At 40.1% G+C, this 24,610-nt stretch overlaps 1 protein-coding gene across 6 annotated transcripts in view; it reads right to left on the bottom strand.

Annotated features, from left to right (window-relative positions):
- Positions 1–274: 274 nt before the first annotated feature.
- Col14a1 (collagen type XIV alpha 1 chain) overlaps positions 275–24,610 on the bottom strand; it is a 247,379-nt gene continuing 223,043 nt past the window's right edge. For 4 of the 6 annotated variants that reach the window (XM_058585704.1, XM_058585705.1, XM_046464979.2 and 1 more), the window contains exons 45-48: positions 23,240–23,428; positions 5,905–5,982; positions 4,076–4,231; positions 275–2,452 (exon numbers count right to left, since the gene is read on the bottom strand). In XM_058585704.1, coding sequence (XP_058441687.1) covers positions 2,373–2,452; positions 4,076–4,231; positions 5,905–5,982; positions 23,240–23,428 — 503 coding nt within the window. In that variant the 3' untranslated portion in view covers positions 275–2,372. Of the gene's footprint in view, positions 2,453–2,706; positions 3,618–4,075; positions 4,232–5,904; positions 5,983–23,239; positions 23,429–24,610 lie in introns of those variants that run through there. The other 2 variants (XM_046464982.2, XM_046464981.2) reach the window with 2 other exon arrangements.

Raw genomic sequence — 24,610 nt, 5'->3', positions numbered from 1 at the left:
GATATGAGGCAAAAAATTAGAAAAGAAAGGAGGAAAGAGGGTTGTCCTGGAAGGAAGGTAGGGCCTGTCTGAGCACAAAATGACCCAAAAGCACTATTCTAAAATACTCTAAAATGACTATTCCCCAAAGACATTGAGAGTCTCTAACAAAGTGATGAAAATTTTGAAGAGTAATGTCTTGTTTTGTGTGAAATGATGCATTCTTACTTTAAGAAAACAATATACACTATGAATTAAGATGTAATTCTTGCCAAAATAAGCAATTCAATAAAAATGCACTTCAAAATCAGTTTTTATTACAGGCAATGCATTGTAAACACAAATCCAAAATCTGAGTTGCACCTTTTATTTTTAACATTTCACTCAATAAAAATCTGATACACTGGGTCCAAGTGATGACACATTCCAAATTAATGAAACTTCCCTGTAGCTTAAATAAACAAATTTAGATTACCACAAGAAATCAAAGCCAAAGGTATTTGTACAACTCGAGAATGATGGGAAGAGATTAGAACCTCCAGTGGTTTAAATTTCACCACTTATGACAATCTAGAGAGTCTTTTGTGTGACACAATGTTAAACGATTTGTTTACAAGGGCACCCTAAAATATATAGACTGTCCTCTATACTCACTCACTACATGTCATAGATAGAAATCTGAGAACAAGCTATGAAGTGACTAATCACACACTAGGCATTTAACTTGGAAGAGTTCTCTCAGGGGATTCTGGGTCAGGCTGTCTTGATTGGCCTCATGAAACCTTCCCTTCCCCCTCATTGGTCCTGCTTGCTAACATGGATTTGTACACCATAACAGAAAGGATATGGCTACTGGTTTTCTACTTATTATATTTTCTGCAAAGTCTCAAAAAAACTACTTGTCTGAATCCCCAAAGGCACACAGACCCAAAACATTGAATGAATCCTTTGGAAAACAGAGGTCTTCTAACCCTCTGTGCGGTGGTGGGAGTAAAAGGTGTCAGAAGACACCATCCTTCTAATGAGTCTTTTCCTGACCCAGAAAGTACATAGATTCTGGTTTTAAATGTCCTCATTCCAACTCTTTAAAAGCATCTGTTACCAGGGAGATGTTGCAGAGGAAAGAGCATACATTAAGTCATGGTTCTCTTTCATTTCCATTTTCAACTAGCAAACACCAGGACTCAAATCCTCCTCAAATACTTAGATAAGAAAAAGACAAGTTAGTTGAAGACTAGAGTCTCTTAGACTAAATTCATTTCTACTCTGTCTTCTAGAGTTTTTCAGGCTTTTTCAAAACTGAAAGACAGAGGGGTCCCTTGGTCAAACGTGGATAAGCGTTGACTTAGGATCACTCATACATTTGCACTACCTTTGCTGGCCTTGTCTTAAGCCCACTGCTTCTTCTGTTAAGCTTCCTACTCCAGAATGAACAAATGCGGGATGGAGAGCTGGAAAGATCACGTAAAGCAAGGCAACTCTTGATTTTTTTGGTGATCAGACACTCAACTAGGACCTCAAAAGTTTAAGGTGACATTTAGAAAGGCAGCACAAAGACTCCACATGTTGTTTTAAATTTTTATTTGCTTACAAAAAGAATAAAAACAGATTTGCAAAAACTTATCTGCATAAAGTAATCCCTGTAGGAGAGGAAGGCCCTAGAACATACTGCCCAACAAATCCTTCATCAAAGATAGATCACTTTCCATTGGAGCTGGTGAAAAATCATTATTTTACATGAGTCTAAAACCATTGAAAAACTCAATCTATGTTTAAAATTATCAAATTCATTAAAGTTATATTCTAGCACTTATTTTTGGATACCTGTGAAACCAGTCACTGAATAATCTTAGAGTTGGACAGATCAATTATGTAAGAGGTAGCTTCACCAACAATGATCCTTCTTCTTATTAGCAAGTCATTCCCATGGGGCAGAGCAAATGATATAATCTGTGAATCTCTTTGAATTCATTCTTTTTCTGTGGGGGCCCCATTTCCCTCCAACCCAATCATATTTCTCTTGTGCATTTTAGAACTTGAGATCATCTCATAGAGAAAAGATTCCAGAATTCAATCTACTTTCTCTCAATTCTTCTTTGAGGACTTTTCTCAAAAACAAAACAAAACAAAACAAAAAAAACCCCAAATTATCTGGCATATCCTTAAAACAGCTAGGGGAAATCATTTCTAATGTTGTCATAGATTAAGTGAATTTTAAAAAAAAACCATAATTTTTGTTAATAATAACTCTAATATGAATGTTATCCAAAAAGGAAATTTGGGATGCAGATATGAGGCCCTCCCCCAAAATAACATACAAACCACTTAACATTTTCATGAATAAAGGTCTTTAAGAGGTCTTGCTGTTGGTCTTCAAATGTCTCCTGAGGCCATCAGATCCCGGAGCCCCACAGTTCCATGGCCTCATTCTCATCTTGGACAGGAGTGAATTCGGGCTGATCCGGATGGGGAGCTAAAGAGGAAAAGTGGGGGTGGGGACTTGATAGGACCCAGGAACCATGAACTGATATTCTCCCCTCATAGGGGTCCTTAGAGAGAGAGATTTGGTCAGTAAACTACAGAGATATCCTGCTTGGGTAGAAAGCTGTAGCTGCCTAACCCACCATGCCTCTTGTACCTTCCCCATGAGGTTTCCTGGTTAGTAAAAGGAGGAACAGGAGGATATATTAGAGAAATTGTTAGAAAACTAGACTCAGAGCCAAGTGCTTAAATATTATATGTTTTATTTACAAAAGAAACCCTGAAAATGTAGCAGAATTATGAACAAAAAAATAAATTTTAAAAACCAATCTCATGTTAGAAGTCCATCACCAGGATGAGTGGGGAGGGGAAGAGTGGAGAGGTCAGAGAGAAAGATGCTCATCCATCTTGTGCAGGGTCAGGAAAGAGGAGAAGGCACAGTAAGTAACTTTATTACAAAGCCTTTGCGTAGAAGAATTTGGGATGAATCCTTGGTACACAATCAGATCCCTCTATCCAGGCTGACCTAAAACAGCCAGTTTCCGTTACAATTGACATATATGATTTGGTTAAGTTCCAATGTTATCATTCTATCATGTTTGGAGAAGAGAGAGCAAGAGATGTCAAAGTAGGGAGGAAGGGAAGCAGGTGAGCCAGGAAAGGGGAGTATCCATTGTTAGGGGTTGGGGCTTAATGGTGGTGGTCAACAGGACAGTTCTGTATTCATAGCCAAATGCCCAGGCCAATATAGCCAGAGTGGAGGATTTCCATTTTAGTGCTGGTAATCATTGTAAGGGATCAGATCTTAATAAGGGACAGGGGAATATGAGAGAATGGGGAGGGAAAAGATGAACAGAGAAAAACACATCAGCAAAACTTTGACCAATGCCTCTGGCATCTAAGGTTAAATTTCTCCTAAAGCAGAAAATTTAAATTCATTGACTAAAAAGTCCATTTGCCCCAGAGCCATCTCGGAACCACTCTCTTGAACTTCCAAGAATAATTATGTCAGAAAGCCGCCCCTCCCCCCAGCACATCAGCATGCACTGCAGATATTTTTAGGAAGCATAATATTTCAGAATCTCGGTCCAGTAGTTAGTGATGAGACTAAGACAGCATGGCCAGATTTGTTTCTTCTTAAGACTATCCTTGGTCACCTAAAATGTATGTGGTAGACAGGATGTCACCTGAAAGAATCTGAGAGGCCCTGCTAATTATGGGGGAAGTCATAGTTTGGGGTTTCCCTAAAAATAAATTCTTATAGGCTATCATGATCACACCCCAGCAATAACAGAATGAGGGCCCCCAAAATGTTAATCCCTATCCCCCAGATAATCAAATGTGAGGTCAAAGGCTAAGTCTCTGTGGATCACCGTTTGAAAGCAAGGAAGCCTTAGATGTGCGATTATTTTTAAAGTCCTCTTAAGGCTTCTATAGGAATAGCCTATACAGTAATAGGCACTTTATAGAACATGCTTCTGGGCTAAGGTAGGATTGTGAGGCAGTCATGCTCTGTTTCCCTCTCATAACTGTTCTGCTTCTCATAGTGCCCCCTCCCCATTTGGGTCCTAACCATAGTAAACCTGCTCAAAGCCCACAAGAGTTTAGCACTTACCTCCCCCACCATAGGCAGAACATGACGAGGGGTCGCAATATCCAGGCTGGCCAGAAGGACCTTGTGGTCCAGGTACCCCCAGGTGACCTGGTGGACCCCTTGGTCCAGGAGAGCCAGGGGGTCCAGGGCTGCCAGGGCGACTCTCCCCTGAAGGTCCTAAGAAGCAGCCACAAAGGAAAGAACAGATCTTTTACCACATAGGGTGAGTTTTGAGATCACCATGAAATCAACTAATTCTTACAATAAGTAACCTTATGCATCTTAACAATTGGCTTAATCAGCCTCTCCCTACTCTCTCAGTTCTTTTTCCTACATTGGATTCCCTGGGCAGAAGAGCATATAGCTCAGGACTGGGAAGCAAAGTGCATTCTTCTCTATAGCATTTTGGGCATTTAATGGAGAGGAGCAAACTACTATCATTATTGCTTTCTCTATGGGGCTTTTGTTTTCCAGTACAGCTCCTTATGAATCCAATGTATGGGCGTGCACATGCCTGTATGTGCACACACATGATCTCTTGCAAATCTCAACCTTATAATCTAGTTAGAAGAGTCATGCAAATTAGTGCTGGCTTGTGGCCCCAGATAATTAAAATAAATTAGTCTAACTCTGTAAGAAATTACCTGGAGGAATAAAAGTCTGAAATTAGACACAATACATCAACCTAAAATTTCTTTTGTCTACCTTATATCAACTGAGATCTTAGATTGAATGAAAATGGGAGGGGGGTTAAAATATTTTTGTATTTAAGAAGTTTGTCAGGCTATGTTTTTTTGGGGTTTTGTTTTGGGGATGGTGGTGAGGTGCCAGTTTGTTTCTAGGCCTGGGTTCCAACAATGTTCAAAATTCTTCAACTAGAAATAACACTATTCAATAAGAACTGAACTGAAAAGTAGGAATGAGTATCCCCTTGTATTTGAGTCACGTGCTTGCTCTCAGACACATGCAGTTCTGTTCACTCAATGCTCACAACTACCTATTCAGTGCACTGCATGATGCTAGATAAGGTCCTCATCCAACTCTCTAATAACAGAAGTTATTCCTGAGGCAATGGACTTGTTGCATCAGGAATCTCTCTTAGAAATATATTCCAAAAGCATTGTTAGACTGGAAAGAAAAATCAGAACATTTGATCCAGTGGGGCTAAGACTGAGATTCTAAACATACAATAGCAAAATTATAATTCTAATAGCAGGTCTGATCATCTGGGGATCATCTTAAGAGCGTGGGATTTTGCACACTAAACTAAATTTTCAGGAAACTCATTTGGTGAGACTACCACAGCAGGAGTAACTGGTGCTCGTGATGTTCACTCATGTTCCTTGAGATTCTATGCCTCCCTGCCAGTAGCTCTGGGGATGTGTGACTGGTTCCAGCCACTGAAATATGGATGTAAGTAGTATATCATTATATTTAGGAAGTTGAGTCTCATGGGCCTTCTTTATCTTTCTCTCAGGGCCTATATGAGCCATGATGCAGGTCATGGGGTTCAAAATGGAAAGGCACTACCTTACCCACATCAAACTTTGTGAAGATAAAATAAAGTTTTACTATGTCAATCCACAAAGTATTGGGGATTTGCTACTAGGCCTAGCCTAGCCTCGCCTAACTCATATATCCACCAAGAGTCCAGAAAATGCTGTAACTTTGGGGGTTCATATGTGGGAAGGATTATTATAACAAATTGGCCTCTCAGTAAAATAAATGGGAAGTAGAACCACTCCACTTAGATACAAGGATATAAATATGGCCATTTTCTCACCTGTGATAACAAGTGAATATAAAGATTTATATTTTACAGTTTTTTTAAATTAAGTAGCAAGACTTACCTGCTGGTCCAGGGGGTCCTCTTGGTCCTTGAGTACCAATGCCTGGATTTCCTTTCTCTCCCTTGATACCAGTTAAACCTTAAAAAAAAAGGTGGGGGGAGAAAAAGTTCTTTTCTAAAAATAAAATTTTATAAGTTTCAAAAGCATCTTTCTGATGACAATAATGAATTGGGTTAGTTATGGATACCAAAGGACTTTTAAATTAAATTCTGACCCTAGTAGCTTATGCAAAATCATATTCCAATGGTCTGGTTCTGCATCTGAGTGTGTAGTCTGCAAATTGCAAGCCAGGGTCTCTTGCTACTCCTTCCTGAAATGGTCTGACCTGCCAAGAGCTGGCCTGTGTCTTTGCACAGAGCTGGCCAGTATCTTTGCACGAACCAGGCCATTCGACGTATGCAGTTGGCACTCCACAAGTAGCACAATAGAAATCACAAGTGGACACATCTAACATTTTCCTTTTGGTCCACCCTGTAATGTATCTGCAAAAGGCATGAATTATAATTAGGCAGCAAAGTTCTGAAGAGCGTGAGTTTCCATTAAAAACTTGGAAGCTTCAGGAAAGCCTGTGTTTGATTTGGCTGATTCAACCCCATAAAAATCTAAACCTATTTGAGTTTCTTTTCCATTGAGCAGAACTCTTATTCCAAGTAATTTATGATACTTTTAACAAACTATACATTTTCACTGGCAGAAAACAAAACAACAACAACAAAAAAACACATACTCTGACACCTCATCATCCAGACAGGTCCTATCACAAAATCACTGGACAGTGAAGGCACCTGTTGGAGTCCTGACCACTAAAGAAAGACCATGATAGGATTGCATTAGACTAGAATCAGGTAACCCTAGCACATATCATAGAAGGTCTCTGCTATTCACTTCCCAGAAACAAGAATTCTTTGAAAGAGTAGAATGCAGAACCGCATCTCTGATTAATTATACCTACTGGCAAAGCCTAGAAGAAAACATAAATAAATAAAAATAGCCAATTTGATAGATAGCAGTCATGCAGGGAACTTAAAAGTTTTTTAAATTACAAATAACTTAATTTTCTTACTACAAATATAATACATATTCACAGTAGACAAATTAGAAGTCACAACAAGTAAGAATTCTAGCACTTCAAAATATTAACTTTTAACATCTTGGTTTATAAGTTCCAGAAAGAAAGGCATCGGTACAGTATTTGTTCTGAAAATAGTTGTTAAAGTAGGCAGTGAGCAGCTGAGTTTTTCTTTACCCTGCACATATAATTATTGTCTCTACACTGTGGGTGTCTTCTGTGCTCCCAGTAACCACCTCCTGGGATCAAGATAGTGTTTTGAAATAAAAAAGCATTCTTCCTTGCTTTCAGTGGTCCAGGCTGGTCTAGCACTGCTGTGCTTCCCACAATCCCAGACCTACTTCATGTGCCCTTGGTGATGTTAAGGCCAATGCCTCAATAAGAGTCCAAGGCAGACCACACACCTGTGACATGCTGGTAGGGCCTGCTGCTTCTTTTAGGAGTCCATAAGGAGGATGGTGATTTCTCGAAAGTCCAAGTACATCTCCTTTGAGTTTTAAAAGCTCACGCTTCACTCAGACTAGTTACCCTTTACTGCTTGATTGCTGATCAGGTTGTTTAGACAGACAGCCACCTGGGTAAGTCCTCGAGGTATTAGTTGAGGAGCTGAGTTGGTTCTCTCCGGCTGACAGTGTTCTCTCACTTGTCAGTGCCAGCACCCTAACAGGCAACTGGGAATTTAGCAAAATCCCTCTTTTTCTATTAGAATTGGAGTTACATTCCCCATGAGAACTGCTAATTTTGAAAAAAAATTAAAACATAAGAAAATAAACTGATGACTAACACCAAGCTGCTCCTGATTAACTGCAGAGTGACTCAGAGGCCTCTCACCACCTCCCGGTCCTACAATATCATCTGGATTTTCCACCAGTACAAGACAAAGGCAGGCTGTAAGGACACCCAGGAAAATGGTCTCAGGACCAACCTCCGAGTTTCCTGACCTGCTTTAGCTGACTTGCTAAATTCCCAGTATGTATACATATGGTTCTCCTGCCAAAGGAATATTCATATCCTTGATACATAAACTTAGCTGTATGTCTTCTTTTGGGAGTGCAATAATCATGTTTAAAATCATAAGGATTAAAATTAAAGTCTAGGCTTAAACAATTAATTCAGTGCTCCAAAAATAGATGTGGACATATTTTTTTTTTATTTATTTATTATTATTTTTTTTAATTTTTTTTATTGTTGGTTGTTCAAAACATTACATAGTTCTTGATATATCATCTTTCACACTTTGCTTCAAGTGGGTTATGAACTCCCATTTTTAGCCCATATACAGATTGCAGAATCACATCAATTACACATCCATTGATTTACATATTGCCATACTTGTGACTGTCATGTTCTGCTACCTTTCCTATCCTCTACTATCCCCCCTCCCCTCCCCTCCCCACCCGTCTTCTCTCTCTACCCCCTCTATTGACCTTCATTTCTCCCCCTTGTATTATTTTTCCCTTTCCCCTCATTTCCTCTTGTATGTTCTTTTGTATAACCCTGAGGGTCTCCTTCCATTTCCATGCAATTTCCCTTTTCTCTCCCTTTCCCTCCCACCTCTCATCTCTGTTTAATGTTAATCTTCTTCTCATGCTCTTCGTCCCTACTCTGTTCTTAGTTACTCTCCTTATATCAAAGGAGACATTTGGCATTTGCTTTTTAGGGATTGGCTAGCTTCACTTAGCATAATCTGCTCTAGTGCCATCCATTTCCCTGCAAATTCTATGATTTTGTCATTTTTTAATGCAGAGTAATACTCCATTGTGTATAAATGCCACATTTTTTTAATCCATTCGTCTATTGAAGGGCATCTGGGTTGGTTCCAAAGTCTTGCTATTGTGAATTGAGCTGCTATGAACATCGATGTAGCAGTGTCCCTGTAGCATGCTCTTTTTAGGTCTTTAGGGAATAGACCAAGAAGGGGAATAGCTGGGTCAAATGGTGGCTCCATTCCCAGCTTTCCAAGAAATCTCCATGCTGCTTTCCAAATTGGCTGCACCAATTTGCAGTCCCACCAGCAATGTACAAGTGTACCCTTTTCCCCACATCCTCGCCAGCACTTGTTGTTGTTTGACTTCATAATGGCTGCCAATCTAACTGGAGTGAGATGGTATCTTAGGGTGGTTTTGATTTGCATTTCTCTGACTGCTAGAGATGGTGAGCATTTTTTCATGTACTTGTTGATTGATTGTATGTCCTCCTCTGAGAAGTGTCTGTTCAGGTCCTTGGCCCATTTGTTGATTGGGTTGTTAGTTATCTTATTGTCTAATTTTTGGAGTTCTTTGTATACTCTGGATATTAGGGCTCTGTCTGAAGTGTGAGGAGTAAAGATTTGTTCCCAGGATGTAGGCTCTCTATTTACCTCTCTTATTGTTTCTTTAGCTGAGAAAAAACTTTTTAGTTTGAGTAAGTCCCATTTGTTGATTCTAGTTATTAACTTTTGTGCTATGGGTTTCCTATTGAGGAATTTGATAAGTTTTGTAGACACTGATTAAAAGGTAGGAAGCCAAATGTCCTAAAAGTCAGCCTGTGACAGTTCATAAGATGCTTAAGGGCCTCAGAGCCTGAACACAAAGTCATTCTTTACAGACAAAACAAACAGTCATCGCCTATAATAAATCTCTGTTGCAAAAGACCAAGGTGAGGCCCCAAGGTGCCAAGATGGGGTCACCACAGAAGGATGCCAGAATCCTTTCTACAAAAGCATTGAGACTCAGGAGATGCATGGAATCTGAGTGCAAGAGAGATTTCCTCTGGAAGCACCCTCTCACCTTGTGCCTTCTGCATAAGTGCACATCATTCTTCAAGATGCTGCTTCAACCTTCTCTGTATCCATAATAGGCAGAGCCACAATAGATCCAAGGGGGCAATGATTATCTATCTTATTCCTGGCTCTGTCCATAATACTTTGTAGGGTGTCTTTGCAGGATACATAACTAGCAAATATTTTGTTGAGTGAACTAATAAAAGAATGAATGAATGATTTCTCTGTTTCCATAATATCTGTACCTTCTAGGGCTCCATGTATCCAACTGTATTTCTTACTCATGTCCATCCAGCCCCCAAACTATAAGCCCATTGATGGAGATGCCTTACTTATCTCTCTAGTATCAGAGCCAAGAAGGATCTCATAACAGGTGGCCCAGTAAACACAGGAAGACTGACAGAATGGAGAGGCCTATGTCAGCACTCAGCTGCGCATCAGAAGTAGAACCTGGAAGGATCTAGAGACTGAAAATAAAACAACAAAGCTGAAGCTTTGGTATTACTTTCACACTCCTGGGTTACGTGAACACTGCTTTTTAAAAATCAAGTTCCCTGCATGGGGAAATTGACTCTAGTGCTTTTTATAGATGAGCTTAATTAGTTCCAATTAAATGTAAGCTTCAGTAATGTTTTATGAGCATAATTAATATAAATGAAGATGTAATTTACCCCAAATGTAATTTAACCAAGATTGATATATCATTAGTTTTCTGTAGTTATCAAAAATATTTAAGATCATCAGAGAGAACCCATTTCTTCCTTTCCTTCTTCTCTTTCTCTCTATCCCACCCCCAGTCTCTCTCATTATTATGTTTCTAACATTTCAAAGCAGTTTTAGGTTCACAGCAGAACAGAGATTCCCCATATGCCCCCTGCCTGCACATAAGCATATCCCCGTTATCAACATCCTCCACTAGAATGGCACATTGGTCACTGTGATTCGTTCTTCAGATTCTCATTAGAAGCCATTTGAGACTACCTGACTCTCCATTACCAGTAAGCTAACACTGACCCTCCAATATTTTCCATGAAAGCGGTGTCTGTGTGTCTTAATTCTTCACTGTATCCCCAGTGCCAGTTGCATATCAAGCACTTTAGAAATATCTACCAACAAAAATGGGTGGATGAATGCAATACAGTCTGATGGCAGACTGAGACAAAACCAAAAAGTGGCCTATGGTGCATCAGCTATGCCTGTAAGCTACTTCACTAGGTTTTGAAGTCAGATGCTTTACATGTACAAATTCACTCCGTTTTCATAGGAACCAAGAGGGCAACTGTCATTAACCCTGAAAAAGGACTGTGATACAGAGGCCAAGTCACCTGTCCTTAGCTAAGAAGAACAGAGCCAACATTTCAACCAGGAAAGGTTGGTGTGGATGCCTCTATAGGAAGCCTGTACTTGCCGCCTCTTCACCCAAGCCTGGGTATGCAGGCTGCGCTTCTTGTCTGGCTTGGTGCAATTGTGGCTTCCTGAACTGTCAAATCCGTCTTCATGGTTCTCTCTGCCTTCACATTCAGCTATCAGTCTGTGTGCACCACCCCACTTCTTCAGCTGTGTCCCTCAGTTTCAGTTATCTTCTGCTCTGAGCAAGATCTGGGGTTGAATTTAGGAGGATTTATCCTGCTCACACTGACCACATGTCCTGGGCCTGGCCCCTTGTTGTCTGTTTCCTATTTTCTTTGGCCTGTTGGCCTCTGAGTAGGAAGATCTTACTCATCTCTATGGCCCCCCAGCCACACCAAGCACTCCAGGCTGGAGTCTCTGCTACTCCGTGGAGCAGTTGCTGCTTCCTGATCCCAGACATTCTGAGGAACTCCCAGGATTTATGCCCAGGCAGAGATGCAAGGCCTGGGGAATGCTTTCATTATAATTATACCAAAAAGTCACAGAGACTGTGGAGCAAGACTTCAGCTGTGTTATATTTGACTGTTGCCTGGGAAATGCTGGCGATGAATTTCAAGTTCAGTCTGTTCTTCACACAGTGCATGCCTGAATGCCTGCTAAGTACAATGTACTTAAGAACCTGGTTACAAGAAGGCAAAGAAATTGGACTCAGTTTAACTGTATCTTATGCCCTTTGCCAAGCTCTGGTATTTCCACATGTCTGGTCCACAGGGCTAGTATTAGTCTGTAGAGATCCATGCTTTGGGTTATAGTGGCCCAGAGTAGAAAATATACAGTTGCTTTAAGTGTAAATAAACTTTGCTAAAAGTCTCATTTCCTGTTGCTCTTTTCATATTAGTAACTGGCCACGTACTATATAATTCAGAGCTGAGCCAGGGAAATATAAGCCACTCTAGGTCTTTCAGGCAGACGAATTTCAGACAGAGACTCAATTAGATGGGTAACAGATGGCCTCCAGAGTCAAATAAAGATGAAGCTTATAAATAAACAATAGCAGGAAGCCACTATCACCCCTAGGAGGGCAGCAGAAACAACAGGAAAAAATGATGTGGCTTGAGCACAGAGCCTAAGCCTTCGGGCAGGATTCAAAGCAGAGAGACACGTTCGTTGCCCACTGGAATCAGAAGCCACAGAGGATTGCAGCTGTCAAGTTGAGATGCAGAGAGGCAGAGGTAGGGTTAAGGAGAGAGGCCAGGTCAGGTCAAGCTTTGGGGATCAGACTTCAAGGTAAATGGATGTGGCTCCTTGCCTGCACAGTCCCCTTTCAACACCCTGTACCTATTTCATGTTCATAACTGGGACTTATCTTCTGAAAGAGGAACCCCAAGTTAGTTACGTTTGGAGGTTCCACAAAATCTGGAATCTGCTCTGCTGGGTGCTACAATAACCGAGGCAGATGGGAGTCCCACAGAGCTCAAGTCATCCAGGAAAACACTGTGTCAGCCCCACAGAAACACCAGAGGAAAATGTGTCGAATCACTAAACAAGGAAACCCAGTGGTCAAAGGAATCCACTCACCGTGTCCAGGCCAAGGCAACAGGAGAGTGTACACTTCAGGATTTTCCATCAGTTTCTATCAGGCAAGACACTACAGGCAGAGGATGCTTTAGTGTCTGTCCACACACTCACTCAAGTTTGGGCAGAGAAAGGGGGGAAGAGAGGCCAGTGGGGGATTGAAGAAAGAAGATGGGGTGCACAGTGCATCAGCCGACACCAGCCCACTCTCATCTGCAGGTTGGCTGTTCACAGTGGCAGTTAAGTGGCTGGAGGAAACAGGATTGTCAGGCACCAGGAATCCTGGCTTTTGTTTTTTTCCACTCAGCTTGGGCCACTGACCTCATGGGTACACAAAAATGTCAGATCAAATGCCAGTCTATTTCTCTCAGCTCCAAAGTCTTGACAGTTCCTCTTTAAATGCTGTCTTATATTATCTACAATGCTGATTATTAAGAAAATTATTAAAAATTTGTGGGAAAATGAGTCAATTTCTTTGGCTTAAGCCAATGAACATTTCCGGTTCAACATGAATATGGAACAAGTAGATGATACTTAAATTACAGCTTGGTCTTGATACAATGACCTCTATCCTTGAGAGAGAAGAGACCTATGTCAGGGGACTAGGATAAGGTCAAGATCTACAAGGTTAAAACAAAATGTATTACGACCAACAGCCCTTCATAACAAGCAAAAAGGACTCTTTATTAAATAAGCACATCATATCTAGGATCCTTCTCATGTCTTTCCAAATTTTCAAAGAACTTCAAAAAAGTCAAACTATTTTGCTACATTTACCAAGTAATTTCATGTCAAAGCTAAATCTAGAACCAATTAAAATGGAACAGACTAATGCATATATCTCTTCTATACATGCTTTTTCCCACCTTAAAAATGTATTTCAATATATTTATTTATTATCATATATTTTTTGCTTTGATAGCCAGGTCAAAAAGCCTATTGAACATGGCTTATCACTACTAAAACTGCTTACAGCTTTTGTTTTATCATATAAACTAGTACATGCTATATTTTGATTGCACTTATTTATGTTCAAGGGACGGCCTAGAAATTTAGAGAATAAAAAACAACATTATAATATTTTTTCCATATTTTTCACCAGTGCATTATAATTATACATAATGGTGACATTCCTACAAGTTCAGAAAGGCAGTCTGTCTCTCTCTTCTGCTAGCCAGCATAACCAAATCTCCTACTTAAACATCTCACCCTGATTTTTTGACCACTTTCACCTCATGATGCTCGGTGATGGCCAGCACTGTGAACTTGGTAGTACTTTGCTGTTCACATGACGTCTCTGACATCTCAGGACTCATAAGCTATAACCACATGTGTTTCGACTTTCATCGTGGCACAAGCGGGAACAAGGAACAGCCATAGAGATGCCAGCCAAAACTAATAAACATCATTTATGATTCATGAAGTAACTATTGTATCTCAGGTATTATGAGGAATAAAAGAAAAATATACAATAACTTTGGTCTTTGCAGAAGGCAGCCTCATTGGTGAGATGGGACAAGGTGAAACCATCAAAGACCAGTTCAAGAGAGGTATTCCATGTGGGTGCTGAGTAGTAGCACCACAGATTAATGGGCTAGGATTGGTAAAGTACAGATTTATCAGATGTTTGTTCATAACTAATATACATACTATACAGACTCTAACCACGGTTTTATTTTTTTCTTTTCCTTCTCCTCCTCTTCCTCTTCCTCCTTTTAAAAATTTTTTTTATAACAGGGGCATTTTACTACTGAGCTCTATCCCCAGACTTTTTAACTGCTTTAGTTTAAGACAAGGTCTCACAGAGTTGTTGAGACTGACCTTGAACTTGTGGGATCCTCTTGTGCAAGCCCCCTAAATTACTGGAATTAAGTTACAGGAACAAATTATATTTCCATGGCAAAAATAACATTTTGATAGACACCAGTTACAGATTTTGGTCATTGTAATAAAGTCAAATTTTACTCATTACAAGGAGCGAAGACAGAATTTGATTTTGTCAACAACTTTTTTTTTTTCTTAAATCATTCTTTTTGTTTATTTGGAAAACAATTTTGTCCTGATTACAACAAATCTCAGAAACAGGAATACAAAAGATGCTAGTATTCTACAAAAATATTTTTGCAATATATGCTATTCTTTTTTAGGTGTTTAAACTTGCATCTGTTTCCCTCTAAAAAGTTTACATCTGGCATTGAATTGAAAGTCTAGAGGAGAGAAAACACACATAGATGGTGAAAACAGGCAGGTACAGAATGGGTTGGCCCTTCCCAAGTCCCCTCATTCTTCAGCATACTGGAAGTCACACATGGAGGGGCCACTCTGATGAATGAAAGCTACCTCCAGCTTGCACTGCACGGCCAGAAGGCCTGGTGTGATTCACAGGTAGACGATGGCTTAACTATATACTCACAAATTCTTTGATATACCTCCCTCACAAATGCACAGCACAGTTCTCCTCTGCCTGAGTGTGAGAGATGCTTTGTGACTCCCGTCAGACAAGTGGAACATGGTGAAGGAAAGGCTTGTGACTCCTGAGACTAGCTCCAAAGAAGTCATTGGGAACAACAATGACAACTCCTCCTTCTTTTTCTTCTTCTCCTCTCCTTCTTTCTCTCAGCACCAGTTCTGAGCAAAGTAGAATAGAGGGACTCATCTTGAAGCAGATCCTCTAGCCATAGTCAAGGCTTCGGTTGGCTACAGCCCTGGATGACTGTCAACTTCAACTTCGTGAAAGACCCTGGGCCCAAAGCACCCAGCTAATCTCACAACCTTGGCCCACAAAAATGGAGGCCATGTACGTTCACTGCTTTAAGCCACCAAGTTCTAAGGTAATTTGTTACACAGCAGCAGATTACTAATGCATGAAGTTTCTGCAGCAGTGATCAATGTAATGAGTCACTTCACAACTGGTGGGGGTGGGGGTGGGGGAGAAACCCTAAAAAATGAAACATGATGTAAAGAGGAAAAAGGAAAGAGCATTCATTGTCCATGCCTTAACGTGACCACACGTTAGGAAAACCTAATCCAGCAGAGTTTCAGAAAAAGGTCTTATCTAAAAGGCATTTGAATTGGACTTACCAGATAGTACTGGGAGAGAAAAGGGAAAACTCTATCTTGACTTTTCTCTCAGGAAACGAGACCCTGGAATGGGACTCAGGGGAGAAGAAGGAAAATGTGTTTCAAACAGCAATGAGAAGAGAGAGCACAGTCAGGCAACTGAACATCAAGTGTCGTACAAAATCACAGTAAGACTTGTCAATATTTAAGTGCCAACCAGAGTTGTAATGAAAGCCCTACCCTGCCCCACCTTTAATCAAGTTGGCCTGCCCCATACAGATCATTTTTCTAGGAATAAGTCAGGATACATGGGGCATTAAGAAGTTTCACAGAATTGATCTCTACCATGGCAATGATCCTGGCTCACAGTTGTTATGCCTTTATTTTGATTTCTTATCAAATTTTTCTGCTAGATTTATCTTCAGCCCTTCTATCTCTTAACCACAGGAATACTGAACAAAAGAAACCTACTTCTCCAAACTTTAAATCTATCCAGGACTTTTTTTTTTTTTCTTCTCTCTCAGCCCTATTGTCTGGGTTTCTCATGAGCATTAGGCACAAAAGGTTAGCTTTAGTGTAGGGTCGCAGTTTGCTGCCCCCACTGCCACCCATGAAAGGGACTGTCATTTATTTATGGCATCAGAGCAAGGCAGCTCCTTTTCTACTGGGTTTCCCTGGGGGAACTCTCCTTGCCAATAAACCTTGGGTTAAAAAGGCCAGAAGATCATTTACATTTATTTGCATAATGGCAATCACGTGTTTAGATCTTCACTGTGAGTACAAGAAAGACAAATGCAGATGGCACAATTCTTTATAATGACATTCTGAAGAAGAAATGGGGAAGTTTCTGTTGCTTTCAGGATCAAGTTCAAATTCCTCACCCAGAACTACAAAGTGTTGGTTGCTTCATGAGGTCCCTGTCTGTCCCTCTCCTCTCCTGGGTTCTTATTCTCCTCCTCACTCCCTACGTTCTGCCTGTGCTATTTCCTATGGGTCTTAGTTGTTTCTAGAAGAATTTTTGGATGATGAAATAATTATATAGGGTTTTTTTGGGCACTTAACTACATACTGAAATAAATTATTTGACCTACATTGATATCCTTTTAGTTCCCTTTCTGTTATACAAGAGTACACTTTGGTACTTTATTTGGTATCATTTGTTTGTGTGTGAAGATAGGTTGCATTTATTACCTCTGAATCCCATTTTGGAAAAGTAAAGAAGGTGTCACAAATATTTGTTGTAAAGAAGGGACAACATGTCAGGTAGGACTGAGAATCATGGCTTTATGTTTCAACCCCTTTCCTGCCTCAGGACGTTGGCATGTGATGTTTCCCTGCCTAGAATGCTTCCCTCTCTCTCTCATTGATATTTTAAATTTCTACCAAACTCTCAGGTCTCAGTTAAAATATCACTGACTTTGTAGACTTAAGTCAGAGTCTCCTTTGCTCAGATTACAACCCGCATTTTTTTCTTAGCACTTTACACAACTGAAATAAAATTATTCATATATTATTTGTTTAATATCTGTCTTGCCCATAGTTAGCAAGGTGGCCTGAAAGTTGGGAAATGCATGCCTGCCTTACCCACCATGCTGTCAATGCCAAGAACTCTGCCCGACATGTAGTAGATGCTCAGTAAGCATTGGTTGAACAAATGAAAATTCTGGGAAATTAGGATCTAAGCTTAGGGAGTCACAATTACATAGTTAGTAACTAGTTGCAGAGTTAGGATCCTAACCCATATGTCACTGAGGCCCAAAACCACATTCTGTTCAAACTAGTATGCTACTCTCAGATAATGCAGCTTCACAAATTAGAGAGGTGAAATGATTTTTCTTCTAAAAAGGATTGACTTGTACAATTCCATGTTTCTCTCTCTTTGCCTCCAAATCAAATATCCTAACAGAAGTCTAAATTTTAGAGTTGTCCTCCAAAGTGCCAGATCTATGAGCAGTTTCTCTACAGGTAATTCTTCCAGATGGACTCTGTTATGTGGTGTTGAGTATTTGCTAAGTTGCTGGGAGAACTGTCATGTGCCAAATGGTATAACCATGCCAAATGGTTTCTATCACATTTGTTTTTATCTAATGGATCAGTTACAGATGCCTCAATGCTATCCAAATATACCAACTCAGAGTGCACAAAGAGCTTGCAAATAGTCCAGCCACAGCCCACCAGGACATTCTGGCCAATCCAACAGGTCACATGTTTTGAATTTGTGGTTGTTAGGAGTCATCCTGAAAGAAGGTTCATCAGACTCTGCACAGCTCTGACCTCTCCTTTATGAAACTCACTAAATAATTCACAGACAGAAACAGGGCACAGGAAAGGAAACACAGCCTCAGTTTTCTCACCTAAAAACAGGGCTAATCCTGATCTCATAAGATTTTTATTAGGGTTACACAGCATGCTAAGCAACTGATACCCAGTATTTGAACACTTTCTTTTCAAAGACCACAATGACATCTTCCTCTACATTCTGAAATCATTTATTTTCTAACTCACATAACATTTACTATCTCCCATCTTGAACATTCAGAAACAGTCCATATTTCTTCTTTATCAAACCATGTCTTTTATTTTCTCCAAATGAGATAGTACAAACATAGAATTGAGTACAGTAGTTGGCAAATGCATTTGGTGCCTAATAAGTGAAAGCCACAAATAATGGTATTATCTCACATATGGCCAAGCCAAAAAGCCTTACATAATCCCTGCATTCAATACATATTTGCTGATTTACTGCACAAAACAAACCAGATATGAATTCCAGCTGTTATGGGTGGACAACCTAAAAATGAAAACCTTCAGTTGCGTGGTGCCTCTGATCCAATAATTTTTGAAGAACCATTGAAACTGAAGGAGTTGCATGAAGACAGAAATCAGGAGTACTTTCTTTTTCTTTTCAAGTAAATATAAAGTTAATTTTGTGAGCTACAGACCGACAAACTCATTGTCAACTTGGTTAATTTTAGTTCAAGATAGTAGTGTGAATAATGAACATTTTAAATAAACAGTGTAAGGAAATGAACAGATGAATCATGTGGGAATGATGTGCAGAGTTGGAATTAGAAATGGAGCTGTTCCAGAGGGGTAAAGGAAGGGAACCAGGGGGAGGGAGGAGAGGAAAGGGGAGGTAGTGCAGAGTGTAATTGGCCAAATTATGTTATATGCATGTACGAATATGTCACAGCAAATTTCACTATTATGTACAATCTTAATGCACCAAGAAAAACTAATTTAAAAAAGAAATGGGAATGAAATTATGACATTTGCCAGTCAATGAATGGATCTGGAGACTATCAGGCTAAGTGAAATAAGCCAATCCTCAAAAACCAAAGGCTGAATGTTCTCTCTAATATGTGAATGCTAACACACAATAAGAGTGGAGAGAGAATAGAAGTTCGTTGGATTAGACAAAGGGAAATGAAGGGAAGGGAGGGGGGATGTTTATAGGAAAGACAGTGAAATTAATTAGACATAACTTTCCTCTGTTCATATATGAATACATGACCAGTGAAACTCCACATCACATATAACCACAAGAATAGGAAGTTATATTCATGTATATATAATATGTCAAAATGCACGTATAACTACTGTCACGTATAACTAAAAAGAATAAATACAAAAATACCAAAAAAATGGGTCTATTATGAAGGGGATCTAGTTAGGATTATCCAAGACCATGACTGGAGAAGGATCTGAGGTAAAGAAGAGCCATCACTAGGTTCAAGGAACAATGGAGGAACTTTAGGGCTAATTATACCCTTTTTCTGAATTTTGGGATAACAAGGACACACGTATGAAAAACTATTTATCTGAGGACAGTGCCAGGTTTAGGAAGAAGTAACCAATACAGTAATCCCTGGAGGAACTTAAACTAACAGGATAAGAAAAGGCAGGTGAGAAATGAAGCTGCATAACAATGGCATCATGCAAATTAAGCCTCTTAAATTCTGAGCACCAGCAATTAGGTAAATCCAAGTTGGAGTTCAAGCTTTAGACAGAAAACTTGACCAGCACAAGCCGTAAGTACCCTCTGAATCTTTCCATTCTAAGGATTATGTATTATAATCTCAGTGAGAAGATAGCTGAGATTGTTCCCCACAAACTTATAAACAAGATTTTGTTTAAATTAAAGAGACAAAGGATTGATGAGGAGAGATAATCAGACTGAGCAAAAACTGTATTCTCTCTATTTGGTAATAAGGAGAATCATGAAAAGCCATCTGTGTTACATTGCTAAGATGGAGGGGATGCCTGTAAGTTTCCTTCAGCTCTCTAAACACATATTCTATTGCCATTTCTCTTATAAAGATGGAGTTAAAGATATTGTACCAGGATAGTGCCTTTCAAACCATGATCATAATATTCAAGATCTCCCCTAAAGCTTTGAAGGAAAGAAGAAAATAGGACACAAAATAATAGTTAGTTCTTTTGCCTCAGTTGCATACGTTTACATGCACACAGATTCATAAGCATTCTGCATTACATTTTGTACTATATATCAAGTTTTTAAAAGTTCAAAAAATGATAGTAGAGAGACCAGCTGGTGCATTTCTGATGAAAATTTAGCCAGTGTGAATAGAGTCATGAGCTTGGTAGGGGAACTAGTGCAACCCATGGAGCCTCAGCAGAAAGTAAGGTCCATGTGAGTGCTAAGCCACACATACAGTCATACTCCTTTAAATCTTGCTTTTATACTTTACTATTTTGCCTAGTAATAACACTTATTTTTGCTCATTTCAATGGCGCATTCCTTAAGACTGTTTTATGTAGCATCATACTGTACACAGCAGAATAAAAACATGGTCCTGGCAATGAACTGATTTTGAGCTCTTTTGGCCTCAATAACTTCATCTGCATCTTTTTATGCAAAATTGGAGTCTCAAAAGAACGGATGGCTGAAGCCCTCTGTTTGTAAAAGTCTATTTTTTTGGCTCAGTGGAAAGACAGATATTTTTCTCTCAATCCTTCCTAGGGTGTTTGGAGCACAAGGCAAAGAGCAAAACATCACTGCACACCTTGTAGAAATGAATCCCAGCTATGACCAAAATGGCTTTGCTGTAAATGAAGAGCCTGCTGGACTCTGGCCTATAAACCCCAACTTAGCAATCTCCAAACACCCTCTATCATCTATCAATTAAAATCACCTTCCCCACACTCAAAGGGCATCTCTCATTTTCTGTCTTATTGTTATCCTCTACATCTTAGGGAATTCTTACCTACATGTGGGTAAGAAAATCACATCATGGAATTTCCTATTTCCAGTGGTTGTCTGGGCTACTCTTTGAGAACTACTTCGTGATTTTCTCAGGTCTATTCACTTAGCAATCTCACAGAGCAGGAAAGTCTCAATTCAATAAGAACAGGGCTACAACCTCCAAAAGGAACAAAGGCAGCTAGTGACCAGCCGGGGGTGACCCTGATGCTGGCTCTGTGCTTCTGGAGTCACACTTTCTCCATCCCCAACACCATCAGAGGTACTCTGCTGACAGAGGGGGCCACCTGCCAGGCAACCAAGTCTGTGACACATTATGAGGGAATAAGACCCTTCATTAGTCTGCAGATTCTATGCCCTGACACTAGAAAAAAACCTCCAGAAAGAAAAATCATATCTGGATCATAATCAAAGCAATGGCCATCTAGCATGTGCCTATTAAATGCAAAGCGTTGTGTAGAGCAATTCACACTTGACCCGTGTTCAGCAAACTAGCCATTCACTACCACAAGAAGAGTGGCGCTAAATTGGAAGGGAGAGACAGGAAAGGCAGCAGGTGTTCAGGGCGGAGGTCTCCATACACTGGGATGATCAAGAAAAGCTATATGCATGAGACAGGAGTTAAGCTGAGCCCTGATATAAGAATAAGATGTATGTATGCTAGATAAGGGGAGGAGAGGACATTTCCCAGGGGGGAAAGACACTGTGTAAAAAGAGCTGAGGCAGAAATGCACAGGGCCTACGGGCATGAGTCAATGATGACTGCGAGATATCGTTTTTTGTTATCTCCAGTCATATCCCAAATCTTATGAGGGGAATTAATTCCACCCCTCCCACAAATCCAGGATGACTTGCAGAGAAGACAGGTAACACTCAGCTTTCCCAGACCTAAGTTCTAGAAATAGTGTCTCAGACCACACTTTCATCTCTGACAATTTTGCCCCTCATTTCTCCAAGATTAATATTTGACCCCAACTTCCTACATCTTTTTTTTTTATCTGCTTCTGGCATGATCAATGAATGAAACTAGGTGAAATTCAAACAGAGTCTTTTTTTTTTTTTGGTACCTGGGATTAAACTCAGAGGCACTCAACTACTGAGCTATATCCCCAGCCCTATTTTGTATATATATATATATATATATATATATATATATATATATATATATATATATATATATATATTTAAATTTAGAGACAGGGTTTCATTGAGTTGCTAAGTGCCCTCTTGCTTTTGCTGAGTCTGACTTTGAACTTGCTATCTTCCTGCCTCAGCCTCCTGAGTCCCTGAGATTACAGATGTGCACCACCATGCCTGGTCAAAGGTGTCTTATTTTGTGTTATGTAATACTTTTTAAATTAATTAATTTATTTAAATTAAGTATACATGACAGCAGAATGCATTTTGATTCATTGTACACAATTTTTCATTCTCTGCACAATTTTCATTTCAGCACAACTTTTCATTCTCTGGTTGTACATGATATAGTGTCACATCATATGTTATATAATACTTTTAAGAGCCATGGATGGTAAAAGAGAAGGTGAAGTGGAGATTTCTATTTTATAGAGACTTCAGTGAGAAAGATAAAGCACTGGCCAAGAAACTGTTAAATAAGTATTTCTTCATATTATAGGAAGATGAGCTGTACATGGTATTTTAATTTAAAGTTCAGAGCTGTATGTTCCATACAGGGATGTGTGAGTCACAGGTCGATATGATTGGGACTCTTCTCAGGATTGCCACTGGCTATTGCCCAATCTGTGCATTGTGCACACACACAAAGCACCATATCTGTGTATAGAGTGAGCTCCTGGCTCGCCATGACACACACAGGATGCCACATCTACCCAGAGTGAGGGAGCATTTTCTAATTCTTAGCACTAGAAGGAGCTTCTTAATTCATCCATCTCGTGGGGACATCTCTTTTCATGAACTCAAAAGCCTCTTAGAGGTGAGCTGGGGCTCTGACCCTTCTGTGTCATACAAACAGATGTGGCTCCTGATGAATGCGTTGTACACTGCTCAATTTTCTCAACTCAGGGACAGATAAACAAGAAATTGAAGAATAGATGGAGCAGGGGCTGGGGACATAGCTTAGTTGGTAGAATGCTTGCCTTGCATGCACAAGGCTCTGGGTTCAATCCCCACCACCACCATCAAAAAATTAAAAGAATAGATGGGGTAGAATGAATTTAGGTCCATTACTTCAGAATTTATCATCATAAAAGTACCATGCTCTGTGTCATTGTCCCCTTCTCAGGGGAGTTGCCATAAGAGCAGTGGCCCAGCTTACCTCGTTCTCCTGGGGCCCCTGGCACACCTGCATTTCCTGGGAAGCCGGGTGCACCTGGGGGTCCTTGCTCACCAGGGGTTCCAGGTGAACCTGGTCTTCCAGGTTCCCCAGGAGGCCCTTGGACAGTCCGGATGGATGAGGAGTGGCTGGGGATCTGGTTGAGGATGGCTGTGTACCTGGCCATGTGACCTGAGGTATGAAGCAAGAAAACAGCATTCAAAGAATGGTCAAAAAGAGAAAGGGAGGATGGGGGTACTTTCCATTAAGGCCCCAAACAATTCTATTCATTACCCACCAAGAGGAAGAAAAAAAAAACCCACACCCTCTGAAATATGTTGATTTCCAACTTAGGATTTTTTACATTTTACTTTGGATGATATTAACTGCTGGACTGTATTCGAGTCACATCTCATGTGTTTGGAATTCCAGAGCTCACGTCAGCTTCCCAACAAGCATCACGGAGCAGAAGTCATAAATTTTATCTTCACCCCAACATTTATCTGACCCCTAAACCTCTCCCTGCTGCCTTTTTCTACAACAACCCCCCCCCCTGCATTTTATTTGTCTTTTTTCCAACCTACAAAGCCAGCCCCACCCTCTTGCTCACAAATCCCCAGACAAGTTCTCTGTCTCGACTCATCTTGGTTGCCAAGCCTTTTTTTTTTTTTTTTTTTCAGGAAACTTTTCTTAGGTCCCAGCTGCAAAAACTCCCACTAGCTTTATATAATAAAAATCTGGCATTCTCTCCCATAATCCTTTAACCCAGCTGTGACTGTAAGAATGCAATTTAATAATTAGAAGAATAGATTTGCAAAGCACTTGACACCAGAATCCCTCTTTTCTCCAACATCATCAGGAAAGATCTTTATAAAAGTGATTATTACTTATAACATTTTCAAATATTTAAAGCTAAGTAAAAAATAGAAGCCATTTTTTGAGGAAGTACTTCTAAAATGTTTGCAATGCCGTCTTAAGAGTTGGACTGTGACTGCAACTAGGGACCCTCTCCTGGAGACTTGAGGACTCTCTGTAGGCATAGCCCACTTGCAGCAGGTAAGTGTGTCCACATCTGCTTTCTCAGCTTCCTTCACTGACCAGGGCTGTCCTTTATCACATCCCCAGCTGTTGTCACTTTGGCCTCGCAGTTTCCCAAGTGAGTCTTCTTAGCATAATTCTTCTGGTTAATGGAAAACTAAAAAGCAGATGACTGAGCTTGTAAGGAATTATACACTAACTGATAAATCAAGTCCTGAGCAGGAGCCTAAGAAATAAAATAGGGAACCCAGAGGAAGACCAAAGCCATATTAAGGAGGATGACTGAATTGCCAGAAATACAGTCTCTGAGTGGGTTGCATACAATCTCTTCCATCT

The sequence above is a fragment of the Marmota monax genome, unplaced genomic scaffold (assembly GCF_021218885.2).
Source record: "Marmota monax isolate L192 unplaced genomic scaffold, Marmota_monax_Labrador192_F-V1.1 WCK01_AAM20220418_F8-fsc00003, whole genome shotgun sequence".
NCBI classification, from domain to species: Eukaryota; Metazoa; Chordata; class Mammalia; order Rodentia; family Sciuridae; genus Marmota; species Marmota monax.
Note: the sequence above shows the minus strand (reverse complement) of the source record. Positions and strands in the feature narration are given on the sequence as shown.